This window comes from Neovison vison, chromosome 4 (genome assembly GCF_020171115.1).
Source record: "Neovison vison isolate M4711 chromosome 4, ASM_NN_V1, whole genome shotgun sequence".
Classification (NCBI taxonomy): Eukaryota; Metazoa; Chordata; class Mammalia; order Carnivora; family Mustelidae; genus Neogale; species Neogale vison.
Genome location: NC_058094.1, coordinates 161,981,780 through 162,009,654, shown reverse-complemented (window position 1 = coordinate 162,009,654; position 27,875 = coordinate 161,981,780). Strand labels below are relative to the sequence as shown.

Genomic DNA, 27,875 nt, shown 5'->3' with positions numbered 1-27,875 from the left:
AGATCATCTAACAAATAGTAGAAAATGGATACTTCTTAACTTTGAGAGTACGATTAAATTTTCTGCAGGGTAAACCTTTAAAATGAGGAAGATTCTCAAGTCCTTTTTGCTTCGTTTCAGTTGCTTCTTGGTGAACAATAGTTCCTGATTTATTTTAATGACTAGTCTTAATTTTAGTGTTCTTGGTGACCTCGTTGATTATGTGTCCTAACAGATAGCAACAAGGAAGTCATTAAATTCAACAGAAATTTGACAAATTGTGGACAGAGAAATCCTTTTAACTTTGTGCAATAATATGCTTTTCAGAATATGTACTTTGAAATATTTGGAATATTTGAAATATTTGGAGTATTTCCAAATATTTATTTGTTTATTCCAAAATTCTGGTGTTTTATTTTTCCTTTCAAATCTTATTTCCGATAAGTGTGATTTCTTTCATTTAAAGCTCAGATATGACACTGTAAAAATCTTTGATATTTATTTTTAAATGGGGAAGATTGTTCTTTTTTATTTGAGTCAGTTTTGTCCCGCTCTCTCATCTCAGTGCTCACTCCAGCTGGAGTCACTGCCAGGAGGCTGGTGTTGGGACGCTGAGACTATTACACGGTCATTTGTTGTTTTTGAGGTACTGCAGACCTATCTGAGTGATTTAATATCTGTTATGAAGTTAATGATTCCTTAATTTTTGAAACCATATCCTGTTGTTGGCCTTTGCTTTGTTTGTTGTTTGCAGTGACTGTTTCTGAGTTGACTTTGATGTAAGTTCATTGGCTCTGCAAATGTTTACTAATATTGGACTCTACAAAGGGATTGATTTGTGTTTTGGGGCATAAGCCTTATAGACTATGATCCTTACTGCTCTACTCCCATCCTAAGGGAGATAAGATTTCTAAGGGGTCATTCATGCATATTTTGACTGGATGGTGTGCAGTTTGGTACTGAATACAAGCAACACAGAAGATAAGCTTTTTTTTTTTTTAAAGGCGCTTCTTAGCATAATCCTCAAGCTCCATTGAAAAGTACGAAAATGTATTGTGTTTTTGTTTTGTTTTTGAAATCTTAGACTGGCAGCGGTAAGTAATTTCTAATGGTTTATCCATTTACTAATGACGCATCTGCATTGCTGCTAGCACTTAACGGTCTTCCGTAAAAGGGTCTTCCTGATTTTAACTTTTTGTTTGAGCATGTTAAATAGACTTGCCTAATTATTTATTTTCCCATAACATTGCTAAAAGCTCTGAGTTGTTCTTGCCTGGAGAAGGCACATTTTGTGAGTACATAAATAATGAAAATGGAAAGAACGACCGTTTGTTTTCATTTTGTCCTTAATGAATTCTGTTTCCCAAATAACATTTCACTTCTTTAATATGATTTTCTTTTTTTAATAGATAACTGCCTACAATAGGCGTACCTTTGAGACTGCAAGGCATAATTTGATAATTAATATAATGTCAGCAGAAGGTAGGTATGGAAGATATGTGGCTGATTGTTTTCTTATTTGCAAGAAGTATTTCATTATATCTGTGCAAAATACAGTAAAGGGTTTTCAGGTACCACATACCTAATGTCACTAACAAAATGGTAATGTGTAGAAAAGAAACCCAAGCAATCTGTAACTGGTTATAAAATATCATGATGGGTGATGGCGCTGAGAAGCTCAGACTAGAGAGCCAAGCACATGGGCCACTTATCTCTGCAGGCTTTCATCTTCTGTAAAACGAGAGTAAGACTAGCATTTCTCTCCAAGTCTGGGGTAAGGAAGCAGTCCATGAGTTAAGGATTGAAATGTGCTTAACACAGGGTAGAGCACAGGGTGCACAATCAGTTCTTAGTAGCTAGTTTTATAATTTTGTTTTAAAACTGATCATTGGTAGTGGTTTAACTGTATGTGAGGACAGAGAGTTGTTGACAGAAATAAACTGGAATTTGGGTCGCAGTCTCCTTCCTAAATAGCTAATCATGCATTGTCTGAGTCCATCAGCAATTTGCAGTTACATATACGTGAATGGTAAGTGATTCCCAAGGATTTGGAAGGTTATTATATTCCAAGAATCGTGCTCTCAAATAGTCTGATCTGATTTTGGCCTTTGATTGGGAAAAATACATACTGCTAAAAACTTTGTAGTTAAAATTTATATATCACGGGATATGCCTCTCTGCCCTAGATATCATTTCTGAGGGTAACAGAAGGAGAACGGACACAGCATTTTTACCCCCAAAATTAGTAAAACAATTATGCACCCTTAACAGGTAATTCAGAGTTCTATTTGCTAGTACAATTAAATGAGCAAACATGAAACATTTTATTAGGACCTACTAATTTGGAATTTGTGGTAGTTCAGTAAAGGTTGAGTTAAAAATTGCCTTTATACTATATGAAGGAAAGTAATTTCTTTAGACTTGATACTACACAACATAACCTGGTAGATTGCTTCGAGATTTTGAACCCTTGTACATGAGTTTTTCCCCAGGTATTTTGGCATTATCAATTGCAGACCACAAATATGCCAGTTTAAAGTTTAAAATGGCCTTCGTATATGAAAAGCAAGTCAAAATGCCAGTTCTGTGGGCCTGGACAGAATATTCCCTGTCCCCTTTTCTACTTCCCAAGGGCTTTTGGTAGGTATTCCTGCTTGGAGCAGGAAGACTTTTGCCCCCACCTTCAACTGTAATTAGATGCTTGCATCCAGTATCCATAGTGGGATCCAGAGTGGGATACCACTAATGATCAGAATCATCACAAAACTCCCTCTATCCTTAGGAGTTCCTCCGTGTAATGAAACAGTTACCTGACAGTACACTTGGATCACTAATGTCACCATTATGCTCCCAAGCGGGGGAGGGTCCCTATTCTCAGGTACAGGAGCCCCTACAGACAGAAGGACAGGTTGGTCTACAGTTTGAACTTCCTCTTCGAGTTGATCTCAGTTCTGGTAGATCCAGAATACAGAATACAGGTGTTTGATATGCAGGGACCCGTGTTCAAGCAGATACTAATGGAAGACTGCTAGACCTCTGCAGGATTGGAGGTTGGCTTCACAGGCTGTTCATCTGCATCCGGGATTCTGAAGGTGGACTGGTCAGGGAGGAACACCAGATGGGATTTGGTAGCCTCTGCTTTTATCTCAAACAGAGCTGCCCTGCTGCCTTTCATATATGAAAACCAGTGAACCAGGTAGCATGCCTCTATCCGTGCTGGTCTGGATGGACCGTCTTCGGGCAGGAGGATGGACACATCTTTAAGCAGGGCCTACACACACACCATTTTCCCCAGATGAGGGTAGGAAAAGAAATAGCAAGAGTGGCGTTTCAGGATAATTATGCTCCCGTCTGACTCCCCGTCCAGCTGTCTCCTGCTCTGGGAGACCTAATGGGAAATTAGTCATGTAGCATCACAGAGCACAAAGCTCAAGGAGAGGACATAGAGTGATTCTCTAAATTGGGTTGAGAGCCTCAGAGGCCTGCCACCAATTTGTTGGCCTACTGTTCCCTTGGCCCCTGTGATGTCCAAATATAGCAGGCATGGGATTTCCCCAAAGTTAGAAAGCTCCTATGACTCATCTTTGGAAGGGTTGGCAGTAGCGCTTGGCGCAGTAGACGGCCAGCAGCTGCTCGGCCCAGAGCCTCTAAGGGTGTGGCGGCAGCGGGTCTCAGAGAGGAGCCACGAAGCAGGGTCACATGGATTAGGAAAAACCAAGTAACAGTTCTCCAAAAAGGAGCATTGAAAATAGGAAAGCTGTTTTGCATGCTTCTTTAGAAAAGTGGGTATAAAAACACTGAGTGAAATGAATGGATGATAGACTTCTAGCACACTCAAAACTATCTTTGGTATTATTTATAAATATTATTTATTGCCAGGAAACTGTTATTCATGACATATTTATGCATGGCTGTTTTTCAGTGTGGAGAAAAATGTGGCATGATTAAGCTACTGTTTATCTATATAAAACAGGAAATGTATCTGTATAAAACAGGAAACTTATCTACATAAAATAGCATAAATATATCATATTTTAGAAGACTGCAGATGGGCCATACATCAAACAAATCTAACAAAATCACAAGCAGGATAAATGGCAGTGTAGAAGATGAAGGAAGAACCTTCTGTGATTAGAGTCATGAAAAAATCTTTAGGAAGAGACACCACACTCCAGAAAACTCTCTTGAAAATTCTAAAGCCTGAACCTCTTCTCTTCCCTGACTTGAGCTCTGGCATCAGGCATCCTTTAGTATTAAGAAGGCTTCATAAGAATGAAGGTCATCATGATTTCACTTATTTATTGTGTAATTTTTAGTTTTTACTTAATTATCGAATAAGAGTGTAATACTTTACAGATCTATGAGTTTTAAGGAACTACATCAGAGGATAAATATAAGCTTTAAATATGTGTATAGCCCAGAAACAATTTCTTTTCCTTCTGAGGTAAACAACTTGTTCATATTATTTATCATAATTGCTCAAGTTTACTATTTTATAGGTTCTTATTCTAGGCTGGGAGCTCCACTGAGCACTTTGTATACAATCCCCTTTAGCTTAGATAAAAATCATCTGAGGCAAGTTCAAATGATGGTAAAATCCTGGGCCCCTCTACAGATCGGTTCCTCCTCTGAAAGTACAGGGCGAGTACCGACTCACCTTCGAGTTGTGAGTATTAAATGGGATGATTCATCGCAATCCCTTTAGCTTGGCCCACCTCATGGTAAGTATTCTAAAAAAGGTAGCCTTTATTATTATGGAAATATTATTAAAGAAACAAAGCTATTCCTTAATAGAACAATCAGAATGTAGGAAATGATTTTTTTTTTTAATTAAAGAGTAACATTTGAGAAACTGAAAACAAATAAGCTTTGAACAATGCAGGGGTAGGGGTGCTGACCGTGAGCAGTTGAAAAATCTGTGTATAACTTTTAGTTCCCAAAAAACTTAAGTACTAATAGATTACTGTTGACCAGAAGTCTTACCGATGATGACATAAGTAAGTCTAATTTTGTATGTTACATTTATATTATATACTGTATTCTTGTAACAAAGTGAGCTAGAGAAAAGAAAATTTAAGAAAATCCTAAGAGAAGATACATTTATAGTACTGCATTATATAAAAAAAATCCACATATAGGCGGTTCCAACTCTGTTGCTCAAGGTTCAACTGTAAATTGTTTCTTTTCCATCCTACTTTGTTATACCCAGAGTCTGAATTGGACATTGGTTACTTTAAAATAAATATTAATTTTAAAATTTTAGAGGGAAATTTTGATGAGATACTGAAGAGGAAAAAAGCTAAATCTCTAATGACATGAGATGTGGAATTTTGTGGGAAATTAAAAATATAATTCTCTAGAATATTTAATGATGAAGTGATCAAAAGGGTGAAATTATCGTGATTTCAGATTTCTTTTGGAACATAGTTTGTTTTAGCATGCTCTAAAAAGATCAGTAATATTTCAGATTAAAAAGAAGGTATTTCAAATTATACATAGACAACTCACAAGTAATTGCAGATATTTTATAATTGTTGAGGCACAGAGCAACATCCTTCCCAAACAGAGAAGTCTTATCTGGGAAGGATGTTGCTCTGCGCCTCAACTTTCTCCTCGGTTCAGATGAACCACAGCACTACCTAAGGTTGTAACAATTAAAAAGACAATGTCCTTGAAACAAGATCTGTCAATTTGAAAACACTACGAATACAAAATATTGTCCCTACCCATGGAGGGTTCTGGAAATGCTTCTACCTGGGTACCTTGGCAGAGGAGGAGACTGACAGGTCACTAGCAAAATGGAGACAGATTTGGCAGTTTTTTCTTTTGTGGCCAAATCCTATGATTATAAATTGCCCCACTATCCCTTGGATTTGATTACACTGTAGGTAAAATTTTGTGTTAAATGTATGTTATGTCTTTATATCCTCTGTTGTACGGAAAGCCTTTAAAGTCAATATTAATAGTGTTCTCCAAAGCCAGGATTGTGACAGAGATCAACAAATCTCAAATTGTTCTTTTGTTTCTCTTTCAAAAGACAACTTCATTAAAGATATGCATACCCTTTTTCACCAAAATTAGACTTCCCGTTACCATACCAAGCAGAATTCTTCATTAAAAACATGAATGTAGAAGAAATGTTGGCCAGCGAGGTTCTTGGAGACTTTCTTGGGGCAGTGAAGAACGTGTGGCAACCAGAGCGTCTGAACGCCATAAACATCACGTCGGCCCTAGACAGGGGCGGCAGAGTTCCGCTTCCCATTAATGACATGAAGGAGGGGTAAGCAGACCTTTATCTCATTCCCTTAAATATGCATTTTGAACTCTGGTGGTCTTATCAAATTTATTATTGATGGAAGATGGCCTATTGCATTCTTTTTAATAGGAAGTAGGTGTTGTAAAGATAGGGGAACACTAGCAATTTTCTATATTGACAAAGAGATTATATTAATGGTTCTTTATATCTGACGTTCCAGGTCCTGTGAATTCTAATTGTAGATCGGGATCAGCATCATAAATTATAGCACTGAGTCTTTTGTACCTTCCTTAGAGAAGCTGATTATTTAGGGCCCTGCATTTCAAAGGAAATTGATGCCCTAGTTATCAACTGCAGGATACTCAGGCTGCTGTAACTTTATTCTAGGAAACTATTTCTTCGCCTTTAACATTCTTTCCACCATGTGTCGGTGATGGATAGCTGGAGTGGATTTGAAACCTATTCCTGAAGCCTGGCCTTGTCACTCATAGGCTGGGTGACATTGGGCAAATGCTGCACTCCTCTGTGCCTCAATTTCCCCCTTTGCTCCAAGGGGTACTTTTTTCTACTCCATACGTTTGAGAGGGATTTGTCTGTTCTCATGTCTTACAAAGTATTGACCCTTGTAGGGTTTAAGAAACACTTTTTATGCCTGGGTACATTGAGAGGATTGAATGTCAATGTCGGATCAAACTTTGATCTTTAATTTTTAATGTGTAGGTTGAAGCAGATATGCCTTTTTTTTTTAACCCTATAAATGTATGGAATACAGAATAAATCACAGTTTATATAGCACATCCTTTTCCAATCGCTCCTTTGTCCATGTACATGGGAACATTTTTATACAGATGACATCTAGAGTACCTGGATTAGTAAGAATTAAATTTAAGGGCAACGTTCAAGGAGAAATGTGTTGGAAATGAGGGAAGATACCACAAACAGACATAGATGAAGTATGAGAGAGTACGCAGAAGAGGGATAAGGGATAAGCAGTGAGCTGTGAAGTCCAACTTACAAATTTCAGAATTAAATTGTAGCTTGTATGTTACAGTAATGGATTTTGAAGTCAGTCAAGCACGCATAGAAGTGCTTTGAGAATAAGAGTTGCTTTATCTCTTGGTCTATCTGTTGGTTGGTTTTCTATATGAAACCATAATTTTAGAGCTTACATTTATTTTTACTTCAGCTTTCCAACATGAGTCTCTGTCTCACTGAGTAATTAAAGCAGAACCGTGGGAAATGAGAAATGATGAACAGGGAATCTCCCCTGAAAACATTCTCCCAATATGAAGTCTTTTCAATAGTTTCTTAAAGTCATATATTCCACGATGATTGTTAAAACAATGACCAAAAGATGGTGGAGGAGAGAGCCTGAAAACCAGGCACTGGTAGAGTTTTGTCTTGTTGTGCTCTCTTCTGGACTTCCTCTTCCCTATTCTGTCATACAGGCTGCACCCACAGAGGCCCTTTTAGAGACAGATGAACTAAACAACTCTCAAAACCAGACTCTGACCTAAGACAGTGCTTCCCAACCATGTCTTGCCTAAAAATTGCCAGTAGTGCTTTTATAAAAATATAGCTATGGCTGCCTATCTATAATCTATCAGATAATCTATAATATATTAATGTATAATGTGTTTTTATAGGTAAGTTATAATATATAATCATCTATTAAATAAATAAATTAATTAATTAATTAAATTGGTTAAGTATCCGGTCTTCATCTCAGCTCAGGTTTTGATCTCAGGGTTGTGAGTTCAAGACTGCATTGGGCTCCACACCCAGTAATTACAAAATATAGATAGATAGATAGATAGATAGATACATACATACATACATACATACATAGGTAGGTAGGTTTGTTGGTTCCTGGCTTCTGCTTCCCCCTAGAGATTCTAAATCTTTGAGTCGAGGGCTGGGCCTGAGCATGCGACTCTAAATTAAGAACACAATTTTTGTCCTCCAAGTACTCGCTAAAGAATTCGGTCATTAGCTGATCCCCCAGCACCTGCTAGAGGGCGGCATGTGCTGTCAGATATTTGAGAGAGTCAGTCTCATGGCATTTATTTGGACCCTGTTGTCTCAGATCCCTTCCCAACTTTGAAATGCTTTCCATGAGTTTTAATTTAATGTTAAGCCATAACCTTTACAAAGTATTCATATGATAAGTCTTTTAAAATAGCATTTCTATAAACTGTACCCAATACCAACCCTACTGCTCCAATGTCCCTATATGAACACCAATGAAACAAGATCATACTTGAGTATAGTTCCAGAAGAAAAAAAATTGTCCCCGGGAATGATTTTGCACATTTCCTTCAGTTGTTATCTAATGCCATGGTAACAAAACTAACTTTTTGCCCTATCGCTTTAAACTTAGAAACAAAACGCTGTGCTTGGCTAACTAATCTCTTGTGTCATGCTTTCTTTTTGTTAACGTATATCGTAATACTTCATTTACTTAATAAACTTTTGTCTCCCTACTTTGTTTTGAAAATAACGTGGGCTATAAATCCCTTTTTAAAATGAAATCTTGAAGAAAATAAAAAGCTAGCCAGACATAGCCAAGGAATTCCATCCCTCTCTTTTCTAAGATTTTATTTTGAAAGGTTATCATATGCTTCCAAGGTATTAATGGAACACCTGAAAGAGTATCCTGCTGAACATTCAGTAACAAAAGTCTCAGGTCTCTGATAAAAAAAAACCAAATGAATAAAACCTCCATGAGTTTATCTCCTATCACTCAGGGAGGCCACAGTCTCCTAAATGAAGATTTTTTCCATAGTTGATCTATGTAGTCAAACACACAGCAGATGAATAGGAGAAACTCTCAGTGGTAGACCATCCGAGAGGGTGCCCCGGCCTTCCCCAGCCCAAGGGGCCGTTCAGTGTCCATCATCAGGAGCCCACTCCGTAGCATCCCACGTCCTCATCCCTTCCTCATGTGCGTTCATTTACCTCTGCGCTCGCTGACAGCTTTCAGACGTCTCCTAAATCTAACAGAAAACAATTACAAAGATTTACTTCAAAGTCCGTAAGCTCCTGCAAAGGAAGGCTGAGCCTCCTGAAAAGACTGGCCTTCCCCTGCCAGACCCATAACCCCGGCAACTGTGCTCCCTCTGGGCACGGTCTCTGTGCTGCTTTTGCTCCAGAGACTGCCAGAGGCTAAGGACGGTGGCTGCATTTAGCCTGGGATGAAGCCAGTGGAAAGAGGAGCAGGTTCATGTTTCATTCTAGGCACGGCATCGCTGCCAAGCCGGGGTGAGTGATGTGGTGTAAACGGCGGCTATGAAGGGAATGATGGGGTGTGAGGATTAAAGAATATACTCACTTTTCATAAGAGATTGTCAAACCTGCCACGATTTCCTCTGGTTACCAAAGCGTGTGGGTCTAGCCTCAGTCAGCAAAGAGAATCCTCGTTTATTCGTTAGACAATCTCACAAAATGCTCCCTCTAATTAATTGTTTGCTTTCTGCCCTATAAAGGCCTCCATGACAAATTAAACTTGAGGAAGAGAATATAAGTCAGTGGATGCCAAATACTGCTCTGATGCAAGGTCATGATCCTGGGCCAGGCTGTAATGCTCTGCTGAATTTGCCCCCGTGTTTGGTGACTTATAAGATTGTCCTTTATTCTTAAAGAACTTTTCTCCTACACTTCTGGTGCAAATATTCTTTTATGGAAGGATGGTGATATAGGATAGGAACTTCTAAAAAGAGCCTTTAATAATGTAAAAATTGGAAGCCCATATAAATCCACTTTTTAAAAAAAGATTATTTATTTATTTGACAGACAGAGATCATGAGCAGGCAGAGAGGCAGGCAGAGAGAGAGGAAGGGAAGCAGGCTTCCCGCTGAGCAGAGAGTCTGACGTGGAGCTCTATCCCAGGACCCTGGGATCATGACCTGAGCTGAAGGCAGAGGCTTGTACCCACTGAGCCACCCATGTGCCCCCATATAAATCCACTTTTAAAAGTATAAAAATAAACCGATACATGAAATCAGTGTGACTATATGTGTAAACTCTATTCTGTGTTCTACACATAGATTCACATATCAAGTATTTTTATTGGGGAGTAGTATATTAATCTTTGTGGTATAGTGATTTAAAAAACAATTGACCAGACAGGTAATCAGATAATTAAAAAGCTGTGTAGTACATACCACTGTCGAGGTATTCACGGAGTGTTTCTTCCTCACTTCAGGTCCATGCCTGGAAAAGGTTCATAGAGGAGATAAAGATCTGAGTTTTAAGCATACAAATTAATTTGCTCAAAAAATAACAAAGAGAGATTCTAGATAAAGGGGTCAGCTTGGGCAAAAGCCCTGAGGTAGGAACAAGCCTGATGGATTTGGAAACCTATTTCCTATGGGTTTGGGGGACAGGGATCCAGAAGTGGTAGTTACAAAGGAGGCAAACCCCAGACCAGGTAAGGCCTTGCATACCAGGAAGAATTGTTCAGATTTTATTCCAAAGCATTAGGGACATTTGCAGAAAATAGCACATGGTTGAAAGAGTAGACAAAACCCAAATGGCTTCTTTCTGCAAGCAGGAAGCTCTCTCTCTCTCTCTCTCTCTCTCTCTCTCTCTCTCACACACACACACACACACACACACACACACACAAACTAGAAGGGTCTGACCCTTGCAAGCCAATTCCCTCTTCAAATAATATATTCCTTCTCCAAGGAAGAGGAGCAAGCAAGTAGCAGAACTAGAGTCTGGAACTGTCCTCTCTTTTCTTTTTTAATTCTGCATTTGATCTTTTATTTAGTTTAACTTACTCTTTATTGTTCATCTTACCTTTGGTCGATTGATCGCAGATATGCACAGAAGTGGTGTGGGGGACAGAGGGCAGGAATCTTAGTGCATTTTCTTCTAAGAGCTCAACCGTTCCCAGGCAACAGGTAACACGTGGACACATTCTTCTCTAAACTGTCTTTTATCTTCACAAAATCAAGAATCAACCACTTTCATTGCTTGGACAATTAGGTCAAATATGCAATCATTGGATCCATTGATCTGGCAGAGATCTGGCTAAAAAAGGCAGAGTTTTGACTTAAAATTTTTTTTTCTAACCTGTGACTTAGTTTTCAACATTGTATGTATAAAGGCCACAATGAATGTGTTCTACCTCAGGGGAAGTTGAATTGTTCAAATTGGAAGAAAAGACTCCTTCGTAAGGAACAAATTCCACCTGTGTGAATTAATTCTTGGGGGTCTGCGGCACCATGTTCCGTCAACATTGCTTGAGAGCCTTGAACTCGGCAGCACGTTCCCATCTCATCTGTTTATACCTTTAAAAGTTTGAAAACACATGGCTAAGGTCCTAACGATAACAATCACCTTCGTTTCACTTTATAAAAATTTTAAGTTTCTTCATGTCAAGAAGCTAGCTAAAAGGAAAAACAGATTATGAAAAATGTGATTTCAGGGTGCATCACGTTAGGTTATTATTCACAGCCACATACAAAAATTCTTTTAAAGCCATCTTGTTGAAACTTACTGGCTCTACAAAAGAAACAGTAAATACACATTTTTTTTTTTTTAGCCTGCAAGGCAAATCTAATATCTCCTTCTCTCAAGAATGGCATTTGTAGTCTATTTGCATTTTATATATTAACTTACAGATTTTCCCAGTATTCTGGAGATATAGTTGACATATGGCATCGTACAAGTTTAAGTTGTACAACATAATGATCTGATGTATGTACATATTGCAAAACGATTACCATAATAAGTTCGGTTAACATCCATCACCTCATGTAGTTACAACTTTTTTCTTGTGATGAGAACTAAGATCTACTCTTGTAGCAACTTTCAAATGTACAGTGACTTGTGTTTTAAAACTGATATGCTTTTTATTCATTCATTTATTCTTCAAATAGGCTCCCTGAGGACAGTGAGAAAGAAAGGGTTCAAGGAGAACCCTTAAGGGGCTGTTGCTTCATGCTCTGTGGAAAGCAATGGTGATCAGAACTAGGGTTCTGGAAGGGAGATGGAACAAAGTGGACAGGTGCATGTGAGAGTTCTTTTGGGGTAAATGTCAGAAACTGATGATGGATTGAATATGTGGAAAGAAGGACAGGAGTCAAATACGATGGTGCTTGAGCATCTGGCCATGCCAGTCATGGGGAGAGAAGATGGAAAAGGAGGAACAGGTGAAGGTGGGGTGGGGTGGGGTGACGATGAGCTCAGTTCAGAACATATTAAGTTTGTGAAGCCTATGGATCATCCAAGGAGAGATGAAAGTAATTTGGCAGTATGTGTCAACTGTCATAAAAATGTTTCTACTTCTAGGCATCTCTTTTAAGATAGTAACATTAAAGAATTGCACAAAGATAGTCTTTGCAATATTATTTATAACATAAAAAAAATTGGAAGCAACTTACATGTCCCACCCTGAAGTAATTGTGAATAAATCGTGTGCACTTAAAAAATTACATTGCCATAAATCTATAATTACAAAGACTGTGCAATATGGAAAATGCTTATGATGCATTAAGGGGAAAAAGCAGGGTACAAAATTGTATTTTGGAGATGATTGCAATTAGGTTAAAATATATGCATTTGAAAAATATTTTGCAAGGTACATTGGAAAATGAAGATAGTTATCTTAGTAATATAAATTAATTCTGTTTTTTTCTTTTTTTTTCAATTTATTTATTTTCAGGAAAACATTATTCATTATTTTTTCACCACACCCAGTGCTCCATGCAAGCCGTGCCCTCTATAATACCCACCACCTGGTACCCCAACCTCCCACCCCCCCACCACTTCAAACCCCTCAGATTGTTTTTCAGAGTCCATAGTCTCTCATGGTTCACCTCCATATCCTAGGTTTTATGTAGTGTTTTTATATTGCTTTCATAATTTGAGGGAAAAAATAAAACATTTCAAAGCATCAAAACTCTAGCCCAGGGCGCCTGGGTGGCTCAGTGGGTTAAAGCTTCTGCCTTTGACTCAGGCCATGATCCCAGTGTCCTGGGATGGAGTCCTGCATCGGGCTCTCTGCTCAGCAGGGAGCCTGCTTCCTCCTCTCTCTCTGCCTACTTGTGATCTCTGTCAAATAAATAAATAAAATATTAAAAAAAAAAAAACTCTAGCCCATTTATGTTATCTTGAAGTGAATTAATTTAAAATCTTACTAGTTGTAAATGCAAATCAATGTCATGTTAAAGCAAGTTAACAGTTGTAAAAATACTCATTTCTGTATTTATAAGTATAATGTCACAATTATTAAGGAGATATGGGGTCTTGGCAAGGCAGTTAATAAGGGAATAGAATTTGACTTTATGTGAAGCTTACAATTAAGAACTTGTTTTAAATGGAATATATTTATATTCACTGATCATCTAAACACCTTACCAGTTGATTCTCATATATACTTTTGTTCTTTTATTTTTTTTAATAAAAAATTTTTGTTTTATTTTTGTTTATTTCACTTATTTTATTTTTATTTATAAAATTTTATAAAAAAATTTTTATTTTTATTTTCCTCTTTAGCTTTAGCCCATTATATACTATTTATCTACTGAAGGCACCATAGTTTTTGAAAAAAAAGTTCCTTCAATGAATCTCAAGTCAAAATATAAAATTGACATAAAGAACAACCAAATGAGTTTGTGTAGCCAAACTCTGGGACACAGTTGTCAGCTCAAGGTGTGGGTTCATACTTACGTTGACATAGCTTCGAATTTTTGTGATACACTTTTACTTACTATCAGTTTTAAAAATAATAGATTTATTGAGATGTAATTCATATACTATACAATTCACCTATTTAAATTATGTAACTCAATGGATTTTAGCTTGTTCACGAAGTTGTACAGTCATTATCACAATCAATTTTAGAATATTTATATCATCCCAACTCCTCCATCCTATACCCATTGGCAGCCACTTACCACCACCACCACTCCCCCCCCACCAGCCCTAGGCGACTACTGTTTACTTGCTATCCTTATAAATTTGCTTGCTGTGAACATTTCATATGAATGGAATCATACCATATGTGGTCTTTTGTGACTGACTTCTTTCACTTATCCACAGTATTGTTTTCAGGGTTCACCCCTATTGTAGCACGTATCAGTACTTCATTTGTTTTTATGGTTGAGCAATATTTGGTTGTTTGGATGTTCCACCTATTATTTGCTCATCAGTGAGCATTTAGATGGTGTCCACTTTCTGACTACTGTAATTCTGTTGCTATGACCACTCACAAGTCTTTGTATAGACATCTATTTTCATTTCTCTTAAAGTACATACTTAGGAGTGAATTGCTGGTTCATATGGTAATTCTGTATTCAACCTTTTGAGGAACTTCCAGACTGCTTTCCAAAGCAGAGGTACCGTTTGACATTGCCACCAACAGAGTAGGAGAGTTCCAGTCTCTCCACATCCTCTCCAGCGCTTCTTATTATCTGTGTTTTTTCTTGTAGCCATCCTAATTGATGTGAAACAGTAGTTTTGATTGTGGTTTTGATTTCTCTTTTGCTTAGGGTTGAGGGTGTTGGACATCTTTTCACACACTTATTGGACCTTGGTGTAATTCTTTGGAGAAATGTCTATTCAGGGCCCTTGCCATTTTTAAATTGGATTGTCTTTTTGTTATTGAGTTGTAGGAGTCCCTTACGTATTGTACATACAATTTCCTTATTAGATATATGATTTGCAAATATTTCTCTTATTTCATGGATTACCTTTTCACTTTCTTCATGGTGACCTTTGGAGAACACTATTTTTAATTTAGGTAAAGTCCAGCTCATCGAGCTTTTTCTATTATTGCTGAAACTTTTGGTATCATAGTTAAGAAAACACTGCCTATTTCAAGGTCATGAAAATGTACACCTTTTTTTTCCTCAGAGTTTAACAGTTTTAGCTCTTATATTTAAGTCACTCATCTATTTTGAGTTAATTTTCTCCTATGGTATGGGGTAGGGGCCCACTTTATTCTTTTGCATGTGGATACCCTGTTGTGTCAGGACCAATTGTTCTAAAGACTGTCCTTTCCTCCATTGAATTATCTTGGCACTTGTGACAAAAATTAATTTACTAAATGTAAGAGTTTATTCCTGGACTTTGAATTTTATTCCATTGATCTACTTGTCTACCCTTAGGCTGGGTTACTATTGCTGATTGTTCTGATTATTGTTGCTTTGTAGTAAGTTTTAAAATCAGTAACTGTGAGTCTTCCAACTTTGTTTGTCGTTTTCAAGAACTTTTTGTAGTTATTTTAGGTTCCTTGAATTTCCATATACATTTTCGGATCATCTTGTCAGTTTCTGCAAAGAAGACAGCTGGAATTTTGATGGATTTATTTCCTAAGTAGCTGTAGTATTGTCACTAGGAAAAGAAACATTTATTTAATTTCCTGGTTTTCTCTCTTCTTTTGAAAGACCTATGAAATTCTCTTTTCTCAAGCTGCTTCAAGATTATTCCAATACTATTATCACTAACTTCTTTTTTTGTGTGTGTGAAACTCTTCCTGACTAATTAAGTAGAGTTCTTTCCCCTTAATCACTAAGATGCACACCAAGAAAATAAGTTTTGCTTGCCTAATTTGTGCTTACCAAATAATAGTTTTTCTCTTAGATTGACGTCTTAGATAAAAGAGTGAGAGACCTTGTAGTAGGAGACCTAACAGTAGGGGTCTGTGCAGTAGAAAAGCTAATAGAACTCTTGAGCAAAATAACTAAATGCCTAAAGTTCCGGAGATGTAATTTCCCATCTTATTAAAAAGAAATCAAGGAAATTCATTACCTACAATTACTTATTGCTTTAGTCATAGTGTTATTTCTAAATAATTTACTTTCAGGGTAATCTTTAAAGGTAAGTCATCTACAAAACGTAGTAATCACAATATGGCAGACACATGCTTACTTTGAGTTAAATAGGATGAAAAAAAAATTTTTTTTAGAAATTAACCTAGAATCAAGAGAATGTCTGAAACACCAAAGCCCTCAGTAAATATTGGTTGAATAAAGGAAGGACTGGAAGGCAGCTCCTACATGAATCACTGCTTTTAAAGCCCAGGTCCCTACCTTAGGGATGATTCTAGATAATCCCTCAATTCAAAAGGATAAATCCTGCTTTCAGGGTAGATTGTTTTTCAGTGTTTCCAATTTTCTCAAAGGATAACCTGAGAGTTTCACATTTTTGCAGCGTTTATGTCATGGTTGGTGCCGATGTACCGTTTTCTTCTTGTTTACGAGAAGTTGAAAATCCACAAAATCAATTGAGATGCAGTCAAGAAATGGAGCCTGTGATAACATGTGATAAAAAGTTTCGTACTCAGTTTTACATCGACTGGTGCAAAATCTCATTGGTGAGTTTTTATTTTGTTTTTGCAAATGTAATTGGAAGTGATGGGGCTGGAGTTAACATTTGACTCAAAGCTGTATTGCTTTTAGGAACAAATCCTGGGTTTACTTTGTTAACGCAACTGACTTCCCTTGGCTTTAAGAATTTGGCAAGCTTGTTGACAGTGCATCCATTTAGGAAAGTGTATCTCCACTTTTGTCCTCAGTCAGCCCTTGATTAGTTTGGGGGGCTGCATTAGCTTGGCAGGTGGTCCGAATGACCCCTCCTGGATATCCAGGTGGTTGTTAAGCCAGGATAGAGTATGGAGTCCGTATGACATATGAAGAAAGTCTCAAATATGTTGCCATTACCCACCTTGGAAGGAGAGACTGGGGTACCATAATACATCTGAAAATAAGCAAGTGTGCTATGAGTTTCTGTCCTAAAAATGCAAATTGTAGGGCAAGTTCAAGGAATAACAAAAAACTCCAAGTGAACAAAATTAGAATCTTACCCACAGCCCCATAAATATTAAATATCTCTTTCTAAATTACTTATTAACTAGGATGCTAAAAAAACTTAAGAAAATGTAGGTAAGGTTTCATATACACTTGATATATATATATAATATTTCATATAAAATTTATATTATTTTTTGATTTTGCTTTCTGGAAGATTGGTAAGTTGTTTTACTTCTTTAGTGACCTTTAGATTTAACTTCTGTCAACTCTTGATGATTGGTGGTGAGTGAATTAGATCTAAGTTTAAAGTTGACATTTAAACAAAGTTACTGACACATAAACACAACTGTCACTTCATGGCTTGGAGAACCAACTGCAGGCCACTTTCCCAGATCTCCCAGGACAGGAGAACATAGTATTCATCTTGTAACACATGCACCTGTGGCCCTTGGCCCTAGATTCCTCTTTTGATGTGACTGTGTCTTAGGAAAATAATTTTCTTTCTTTGTCTTCTTAAATCAAGACAAATATTGAGCTGCTGTGGTTTACGTGTATTATAGATAAATGCTGAGTTTGCAAAACTTACTCTTCCCATCATCGTCCTAATCATAACAAGGATGCCAAAGACTGAGTGACTGTAGTCATAACTTGAGTAGGTACCTGTAATGGGAGTCAGCAGACAGCTGGCCCTAACACCACCATATTACTTGTGTTCATGCTGTAAATTGTTTATGTTTAGGAATATGACCTAATTTCTGAAGTTTTAAAAATGACTTATGTTTTGAAGCTTTTAGTTTCTATGGTGAGATTTTATAAATGGGAAGAGTACTGGGGTTTTCATTTTTTATTTTACATGTATTTATTTATGTGTCAAATCTTACCACAGAAGGTATCAGGAGGCATAACTGAAATAGTGAAGCAATAAACATAATAAATAAAGTAGAAAAGAAATGGATGATTGGGACCTGAACTTTATTTAAAAAATAAGCCTAAGGTCCAGTTTGACAGCTTCCTGTGTCCAGGATTAAAAGAGTTACTTAGTTCTCCTTCTTAAAAGAGTCAGAGCATTGATTCCTACGCAGAAAATGAAGGTTCACTAGCACTGTACTCTTGACAAAAATTTTCCAAGTGGGTATTTTTTGAAAGGATACTGAGAAATGCCATGAATCATTCTCCCCAACATATTTTGGGGGGAGGGAGTTCGGGGGGCAAATGTAGTGACAAATTTCACATGGACATTTTTACAGTGTCCTTCAATAAAAACCGCAACATAATTAAGTACAACTCAGTAAAACAGTTCAGTGAATGTGGAGGTAAATTAATCCAGTGCCAATGTGCATTTTTTTTATTCTGGGTTAGAATTTAATGAAACTATAGTATTGGCTGAGTTATGTGTTCCTTGGGCTGTCCTTCCCCCACATCACTTCTGTCAGCTCAACAGCAGAAAGAAAGATCAAGTTTGTAATCATTTAGTAGTTGTCTCTCATTTTATTTTTCTTTCCTCTTTCACTAACCTTAGAAACCATACCCATACACCTGGTTGTCTGCCAGTTCATGGCTTGTTAGCATCTTTTCCAGAAGTTTACCATAGGAAACAAGAAATGTACACGGTAGAATTAAGGGCTTCTGCTTTGAAGGAAGGAAACTGGAAAGAACAGCCACATACACACATACATGTATTATGTATGGATTCATGTACATGTATCTGTCTGTTGCGGAAAGGGCCCAGAAAGTGGGCCAACACAAGCCCTTTAATGTTACTTTTGTTCATTACTTCTTCCTAGCTCCCATAAACAATGGCAAGTTCAAGATGATAATGCAGTTGGAAAAAAGGGCTTTTTAGAAATGTGTCAAAGAAAGTTTTGATATATCTGGGTCTTCCACTCTCGTAATGTTTATAGTTATTAATTCAATGTGTAATTGTCTTCTTTTATATCAGGTCGATAAAACAAAGCAAGTGTCCACCTATCAGGAAGTGATTCGAGGAGAGGGGATTTTACCTGATGGTGGAGAGTACAAACCCCCTTCTGATTCTTTGAAAAGCAGAGACTATTACACGGATTTCCTAATTACACTGGCTGTGCCCTCGGCGGTAGCACTGGTCCTTTTTCTAATACTTGCTTATATCATGTGCTGCCGACGGGAAGGAGTGTGAGTACTTTAAAACACTAATAAAAAATTATTGAGCCTACTGGATAACAACATATAAGATTCCATTAAAAGCCAAGTTTCATTTGGTTCATAAAACACTTTATAAATTAATTGAAATTGTGTTCAAGTCAAACTACAGTACTTTATTCTTTTAAAATGAATTAAAATAGTTTTGAGTCTAGTAAATCAAATTAGGGGATATAATGACCTTATTCAACAATTATTAAGGCTAGATATAAATTCATGCTGGCAAAACAGTCCCAAGAATAACTGAGGTTAGCTCTTTTGGTTATCTAAGCCATTTTGTGCAGAGACTATGGAGTCTATAGACATGGTAATTGCACTTTAAGTAGATAAATTGTCTTAGTTTGATCAGAAGTAATGATCAGAATTCTCTTTGAAATCCTTGTCAAACGCGTGACATAATCTAAAGGTTTAAAAGATACGTATATATACATATAAACCTAGGAGTAAATTAGTGGAAAAAAAAAGCATAATTGGAGGAAGGAGAGTTCACTTCATGATTAGTTAGCACTTTCAGGACATCTGTGTCAATTAAAATAATCTCCCCAAATTATCTGGAAGTCAGGGCAACAAAGTGAAAGGACAAAAAATTAATAAAGCAGCAAGTAACAGATTCTTCCATTTTTTACATGTAGCCTGCTTTCATTATGTCATAGAATTTATTTCCAAGAGCTTGATGCTTAATCTCCATTTTTTTCCATTGTTCTGTGTGTTTCTCATCAGTATTCCATCTCTGTATGTGTACTCATCCAAATAATGTCATAAACCTGGTGGCAAATGCTGCCTGGTTGCATTTAATGGTAACAATGTCAGCATTTCCACATCATGCAAGATCCCATGAGCATATAGTCTTAATGTTCCAAATATCAATGCTATTATTTAATTCATAAATTTTGTTTTGTTTCTAGGGAAAAGAGAAACATGCAAACACCAGAGTAAGTGTCTTCTTTCCTGTTATTTTCTTTATCACGTTTTTTCACTTCTCAGTTGCTCCTCGTGCTGCATACATGTGTGTCATGCTTTGATTTTGTCATTCGTCATCTTTCATAGTTTATTTCATAAATGTGAAAGCTGCTTTCTAAATAGAGATATTAAGGATGGGTAGAGACTAAACATAAAAAGGGTTTGAAAACTAAGATTATGTAGATAAAAATTAAACCTAAAACTTCAGATTCAGAATATTAACTTGCCATTTATATGATGTGATTTCCCAATCTGCATTTCTATAAACCAGAGAACAGATGAAAAGACCTTTCATACACGTTTTCCTGAATCTACAGTAATAATCTACCATAAAATGAAACTTCTGTGAGTATTGATAAATGCCCCATCAGAAGAACTATATAAAAGCTATGGTAGTTTAATCTTAATCCTAGACATTAAATAGCATACTAGTTTGTTACTTAGGGCTATAATATTAACACAATGCTTTATAGCTTAGTTTTATGCAAGACACGTTTATTTTAAAAATTGGTTTACATTGTTCAGTTTTTGCTGTGTTAAAAGCATGTGAAATGTATCCCTTTCAGAGATAACCTTTAGAATGCCCAAAGTGCAATAATATCTTACTTTAAAAAGAAAAAAAATTCATAATGTTTTCAAATTTGATGACCCATGGGGCTAATATTGGATTTTAAATACGCGTGTGTTTTATTTCTTTTTGATCTAGCATCCAGCTGGTCCATCATAGTGCTATTCAGAAATCTACCAAAGAACTTCGTGACATGTCCAAGAATAGAGAGATAGCATGGCCCCTGTCAACGCTCCCTGTGTTTCACCCCGTAACTGGGGAGATCATACCGCCTCTGCACACGGATAGTTATGAGAGCACGAACATGCCACTGATGGAGACGCAGCAGTAAGTATCCACGTGCTCCTGTCATTATTAATATGCATGAAGATACCCACTTACTTTTCATAAAGACCAGAACTTTTCACTATTGCTTTCATTGTTTGTTTGTTTGTTTACAACTCTTAAGAGAAAATACCAAAAGGACATTGATAGTAGATTCCGAACCCCGTGGTGCTGACCCAAATACAAAGCATTACTTTCAGGAGATGCATCTTTTTTTTCTTCACTAATTGAAACAAGATGACATTCACCTTAATAGTTAAGAAATTGACACTGCTGATAAACTAATGTGTGCTCAAAGAGGAGGAAATTGTGAAAAGAAATGCATATCCTGAAGCATTACACATTGATTATTTTTTAGAGCTATAATTAGAGTTATTGGGTTCTGTTAACCTATTTGTTGATATTAGTACCACACATCTACTTAATGTAATTTTTTGTGCCTCAGGATAAAAGCTTTTTATGTGATTTCTTGTGATCTGCTTGTATATCAAAATGAATAGTTCTAATTTTGACTCTAAGTACAATTTATTAGTGCCCACCTTTGTAATGCTGGAAGGACTATGATCAGAAAGCCTGGAAGAAGTCTTTTGTAAGGGGTACCTATGGGGGTGGGGGGAAGGGGTTAAGGAAATTGCCCATATTATATGCCTAGAAGCTCAGTTTCAATATAAGGGAATTGTAGGTAAAATTGCCATTTATTTTTAAGAATGTGAATCTTTTCCCCCCTTATTTTAACCATATGTTAAAATGGGCTAATTTCAGTTCCCCAGTGAAGTCACAGGTTGGATTTTGAGATTCTCCTCTTTCTCATTTTACTTTTATGAATATGATGGATACAGAGAAAAATCTACCCCTCCTCACCCCATAAACTTTAGGGTATGGTATAAGGTAACCTCTTACTGATTAAAGACTTCTCTGGGAACCATAGTGGATGCAAACATTTTCCCATTGCAAAGGCTTTTTTGTAACCATGAAAAATGTATGTGGTGATTTGGAGATTAGACAGTAATTAACATGAGTAGTATAGATAGTCAGACTTGATAAATTTATCCAAAATTCTTCAGAAATCTAAAAGTATTGTATTTTCCTAAACTTCTCTAGCATCTACTTATTGTTGAGTGGCTAAGGTGTGTGTTTGCGTGTGCATGTATGTGTAAGTAATTGATTGAAGCCTGAATGACAGTGGAGAAATTTGCACACATTATCATTTTGAGTTTTTGAAACATTAATATTCTATCAGGGATGTGAATATTAAAGCCTCACAAAATTTAGTTGTACTTAATGGAAGGGATAGATTTCTATGTTCTTTGATGGCTGATGGGTCATCCTAAAACCCACTTTACCAGGATTAGATACTGATGAAAAAAATTAGTAAAATTTTAAGAATACTTTAATAGCTCACAATTTAGCAATCTCTCCTGCTTTTTAAAATTTTTAAAAAAATTTCTTTTCAGTTTTACAGAATTCATTGTTTATGCACCACACCCTGTGCTTCATGCAATATGTGCCCTCATGCTTTTTTTTTTTTAGCTGAAAATTTGAACAGCTTATCATTTATTTCTAAATGGAAAGAACTTTTAAATTCTTTTAGGTTTCCATTTCGTATTGTCTGTACCCAAGAGTACTAGTGAAATGTGGGTATATAGTCCTCAAATGTTGATATATAGTCTCCAAAATGAAATGGTCAAATACACTTGAGAAACAGTTTTTTTTTTGTTTCCTTGTTTGTTTGTTTTAAAACAGTTCCCAGAGGCCTTAACTGTTGCTATGCTTCATGAATCCATGGAAAAAGTCCAGAAGAGGTAGCTCTTCATAACAATGCTGTCAAATTTTGCAATAGAGAAATACTCATTATAATGAGTAGGGGGAACTTAAATATGTTTGTAAATCAGTAAAACTCTGTTGCTGGTGAAGTTTAAGGGAAAGAAAAAGGCTGTATCATTTAGATAAGCTTTCTAACTATATATGTTGAGAATGAAAGTCGCTCCTTAAAAAGTATTTTGATTCTCTGTGGTTAGGGTTTTGCCATGTTTCTATTTGTATACAAACACAACAAAATTTTCTATCTAGTTCACAACCAAATACATCTTCCTGGTCCTCCTGTAACCCCAACAACTCTCGTTATGTTGATGACATCTCTCTATTTGCAAATGCAATAGGTTATTCTATTGAACTTGTGACAGTTTGACCATATATGTATTTTTAAGTCCAGAAAACCTTCACATTATTCAGATTTCTGCTAATGGAAAAACTCCATTAACTAGCACTTCTATATAAATAGGGTAGATAGATAATTGAGGATGTGCACAATGATTATTCTCAGGCACTGCGAGATCATCAAGTACGTCTGACTCATCAGAGGGAAATTAAATTACATTCGGTGTAGTTTCAGTGTTGAGTGTATATTATCTTTCTTTTATTCTTGGAAATGGATAATATGTGCACTGTCTCTATGGTAACTCCCTATAAGCCAGAATATGTGATTAACCTCATTTTCCAACCATGCCAGATAATAGGGAAATTCATTGTATTAGGTTTGTCACAGCTGTCCTTTACGCAAATTCAGCTTTTACTCCTTACCTTAAAAGCATGGCCCTCTTTTTAAAGTTATATTTCAGCACCAAGTATACACATACATACATACATACACACTTTGGTCATTTGGATTGAATTGAATCCTCCACATTAAAATGAGATATTCTATTTGACAAGGCATTAGAGTACTGATAACCAAGTACGTGCTTGGAGAATGCTGCCTAGTATTTGTTAATTAACCCTTCCCAAAAGGGCATACATTTCATCTTCCCATATTCATGCTAACCTTACTGATTCATAAATGATTTGGCTAGCTACAGGATTTCATGTTTATTCTTCAGACTCAACACCAGAAATATTCAGGCATAAGGACATTGGCTTCCAAGCAAGACTCAAGGACATTTAAAGCTTTCCTTCAGAGCTACGTCTTTTAAACAAGTCAGGTCTTTTAAACAAGTCAGTCTAGGAGGTCTAGAGAACCTTGGAAAAGTGAGACGTAAAGGAAACTCGTAACAGTTGTATTATGAGGGGCTGTGACCATTATTTGTCAGTTACATAGTAACATTTTCTTCTTGGTAGGATACTTCACAGGACTTAGACTGGCACCATACCTTAGAAAGTAAAACAATATTTAATCATTTGCAGATGATAAAATTGAGGCATGGATAAGAGACAAAACTAAGTTAGGTCAAAACTGAGATTAGATTGTTTGCCTATCTTGCTATTAAGTCAAAGATAATGTAGTTATTGAACTCAGAAGGATCTCTGATCCAGGTTACAAGCAGTGGATTGAATAGGTTGTGGGAAGGGAAACTGGAGAGGGACCAGGAGATGGAGCACATGCTCAGAAGGGACAACTTCATTTTGTACAGAATTCCCTCTACATTCCAGATTGCAGAGACAATATAAACAGCCTCTTAAAATTATCATAGTATAAAAATGTAAGGTCAATTTTGTTTGATCTTTACTAATGTATTTATTAATAACTTTTATTTTGGAATTATTTTCAAGGTTCTGAGAAGTTGCAAAGATAACACAGAGGGTTTCCAGAGATTCCCTCACACACTTTTTTCCCGTTGCACATTTGTCACAACTAAGAAACCAACATTGGTGCTTTACTATTAAGCAAACTTCAGATTTTTGTTTTTAATAATTTGAGATTTCACTAGTTTTTGTTTATTTTTTTTTAAGATTTTATTTATTTATTTGAGAGAGAGAGAGACAGCATGAGTGGGAGGGGCAGAGGAGGATGGAGAGAGAGAGACTCTCAAGCAGACTCCATGCTGAGTGAGTGTGGAGCCTGACTTGGGGCTCGATTCCAGGACCCTGAGATCATGACCTGAGCCAAAACTGAGAGTCAGAGACATAACTGATTGCACCACCTAGGTGCCCTGTGAGATTCCACTAGTTTTCCCCTTTATGTCCTTCTGTTCCAGGATTTTTGTAGAAGACACAATAATTGGTGTATCTCCTTACTTTCCTCTGGCCTGGGCAGTTTTTAGATGTTCCTTGTTTCCCCATGACCTTGACAGCCTTGAAGAGCACTAGCCACATATTCTGTAGAATGTTCCCCATCTCCTAACACAGCCAGGCATTTTGTATCTTTACTTAATCCGTTATCTTTGCAATTCAGTGAGGATATATTACCATTAACAGTAAGAACTTTTCTCTGTAGGCTGTCCCCTTATTACCATTCATTGCTAGAGATTACATTATAAAATAATTATTTTTTCTTAATTAATTATTATTTTTTTTTTTTTGAGAGAGAGAGAGAGTGCATGAGCAGGGGCAGAGGAAGAGGGAATGAGAATCTTAAGCAGGCTCCATGCCCAGCAGGGCTCCATCTCCCGACCCTGAGAGAGTGACCTGAGTGGAAATCAAGAGTCGGATGCTCAACCAACTGAACCACTCAGGCGCTCCATAAATTCTTAAAAATAATTTTGTTTTGCCCAAAGAATCACTGTTGTGATTAAGGGTTATGTTTTATACCAAAGATTTAACTTAAAATATATTCTTACAGATTGACTGATGTACCTTGGAAACAAACCTTTGTAATGATCTAAATGAAGAAAATAAAATTTCCAGTCATAGAATTCTAGGTCCGAAAAGGTAGGTTGAGAGAGAGAGAGTCTAGCCTGGTTGTTTCCAAACCGAGTTGCAGAGCACCCTCACTCTCAGCGCCCTTACGACGCAGATCCCAGCGCCCTAACTCTGTGGGTTTGGAATCTGGTGGACCTGTGAGTCAGGTCCCCCAGACTGTGAGCAGGAAAAAGTGCTGAGAAATTCCTGAACAAAATACTTGAAGGAGCTGGGTTTGAGGATTTGGGAAAGCCAGTGTGGTGGTTTCTTGGGGGGTGGAGGTGGGGAAGGGATGGTTATTCACACTCCTCTAACTGGAGTTTTAAAATGGGAACACTGTCTCTGGATTCCTCCCTAAGAGGTATGTATAAAAGAAAAGTGTGAAAGGGGGTGGTCCGGGTGCTTGACCTAGACTGTGGGGACTGTTTGTGGGTTTATACTCACTGGCGTCAAGACTTTTCGCTCCTCCTTCAGCTGTCTGAGGAAAATGGTGTTAAAGAAGTGAGAGATGAGTACTGATTAGTATTGAATGCTAAGCCTCAAAAAATGAAAAACCATTGGGAAATTGTAATTTTGCTCTTTTACGGGAGGCATTGGCTGGAGGATTTCAGATTTTCAATTTTCTAAAAAAGAATTTATTCTAAAATTCGTGATGTATTATGTGTTTTTTTTAGGGAGTAGATCTGCTTTCTTGTCACTCTTTTCTCATACCAACATCCGTATCAGTTGATTTTTCCTTAGTGGGAGACATCTTCATAGAAGATTTTATGCAATGAATAATAGGGAAAAGTGCCCAAACATTTTCTAGAATGATTTTAATTGTCTATATGAAAATTTTCCTTATTCATTGTTCTAAACATGATACCTAATCCAGAGTAATTGGGTCTCCCTCAAAACAGGAGGTAGGTTGTGCTTAATCTTTTATAAATTAACGAATGTAAAACTAGAATCAAGTCTTCTAATTAAAGATATAGTAACAAATCATTTTAGCTGTTGTCTAAAGTATTTTTCCATTTGTCTTCTCCTTGTAATAATGAAAACTATGATAAAATTTCATAAATAAAAGATTAGATTTCAATGAAAGTTAGTATCAGTTAAAGAGAATGTTTTTGGGGAGGGGACCAAGATAATGGTTTTCTGTTGACAAGAAGTGTCAGGCAGACAAGGATATTTCAGATCCATTGATTTTTTTTTTTTTTCATTTAATTCAGCAATGGATGCAATATCTCTTTGATGGCTTTTGGTTCTATAGGTTTGTACAGCTTCAGTTTAAAGCCATGGTAGACTTGCTTTGGGCTTTATACAAGTAAGAGACAATAGCTGAAAGAAATAAGTGAATTATCTCCTTTCTCATTTATGTTCTATGTATGCTCTACACTGATTTCAATGAAAATTAGGTTTTGAAATTAAAAATTATAGTGACATTTTCCAATTTCTCTGTGTCCTTCCTTCCTTAATCCAAATAATGGATGGTTCTTTACTAAAACTAAGTAACGGGTTAAAATTGGCATTTTGTTAGAAAAAAAATTATAGAAAATTCAAGGGTTAGGCAGCATCAATTGTGCTGAAATAATTGGGAAATTCCAAAAAAATACTACTCTTGTTAAATATATTCCTTATTGTGAAGTGACTCCACACTAATTCAAAAGAGAAGTGTTTTATATTATGCATAGCCAAACTAATGTCATTTATTTTCAACTCTGGCACAGATTCTGTGGCTTAATGCAAATCACTTAACCTTTCTCTGCTTTTGAGTCTTCCAGCAAGTTAGAATCTAATGTGTTGATAATCATCCACCTAACTCATAGAATTACTCTACAGGAGATCCAAGAATGTCAAATTACCATAAAATGGTTGTACAAATAGTAAATAATTGTGTCCTCCCCCCGAATCACTTATTTATTAATTTGTACGTTATTACCTTTGCTTCCTTAAAAAATAAGTTTGTGCAATGGCTAATTTACATAATTGTCTATTTAAATGCATGTAATTAATGGTAGTACAATTAGAAAATAATTAATGCTAATAATTTAGAGAACTCCAGTTTTCTTAAATCTCTTTTTCTGTGTAATGTGGCTTACACATAATAATCTTTCCATTAGTCCATTAATAACATAATCATTCTAAATAGTTGTATGACTTTATAGAGGTCCTTTCGTTGAAGGATTAGTGTACCTCCATTTGAAGTCAGCCCCACTCTCCTGTGTAATTGCCTTCAGTGGTGTGTTTTCAT

At 36.5% G+C, this 27,875-nt stretch overlaps 1 protein-coding gene across 4 annotated transcripts in view; it reads left to right on the top strand.

Annotated features, from left to right (window-relative positions):
* Positions 1-27,875, top strand: part of SGCE (sarcoglycan epsilon) — a 66,640-nt gene that overhangs the window by 32,497 nt on the left and 6,268 nt on the right. For 3 of the 4 annotated variants that reach the window (XM_044246050.1, XM_044246053.1, XM_044246054.1), the window contains exons 4-9: positions 1,389-1,461; positions 6,061-6,259; positions 16,400-16,562; positions 18,938-19,149; positions 20,082-20,108; positions 20,843-21,031. In XM_044246050.1, coding sequence (XP_044101985.1) covers positions 1,389-1,461; positions 6,061-6,259; positions 16,400-16,562; positions 18,938-19,149; positions 20,082-20,108; positions 20,843-21,031 — 863 coding nt within the window. The remainder of the gene's footprint in view (positions 1-1,388; positions 1,462-6,060; positions 6,260-16,399; positions 16,563-18,937; positions 19,150-20,081; positions 20,109-20,842; positions 21,032-27,875) is intronic. The other variant, XM_044246051.1, reaches the window with a different exon arrangement.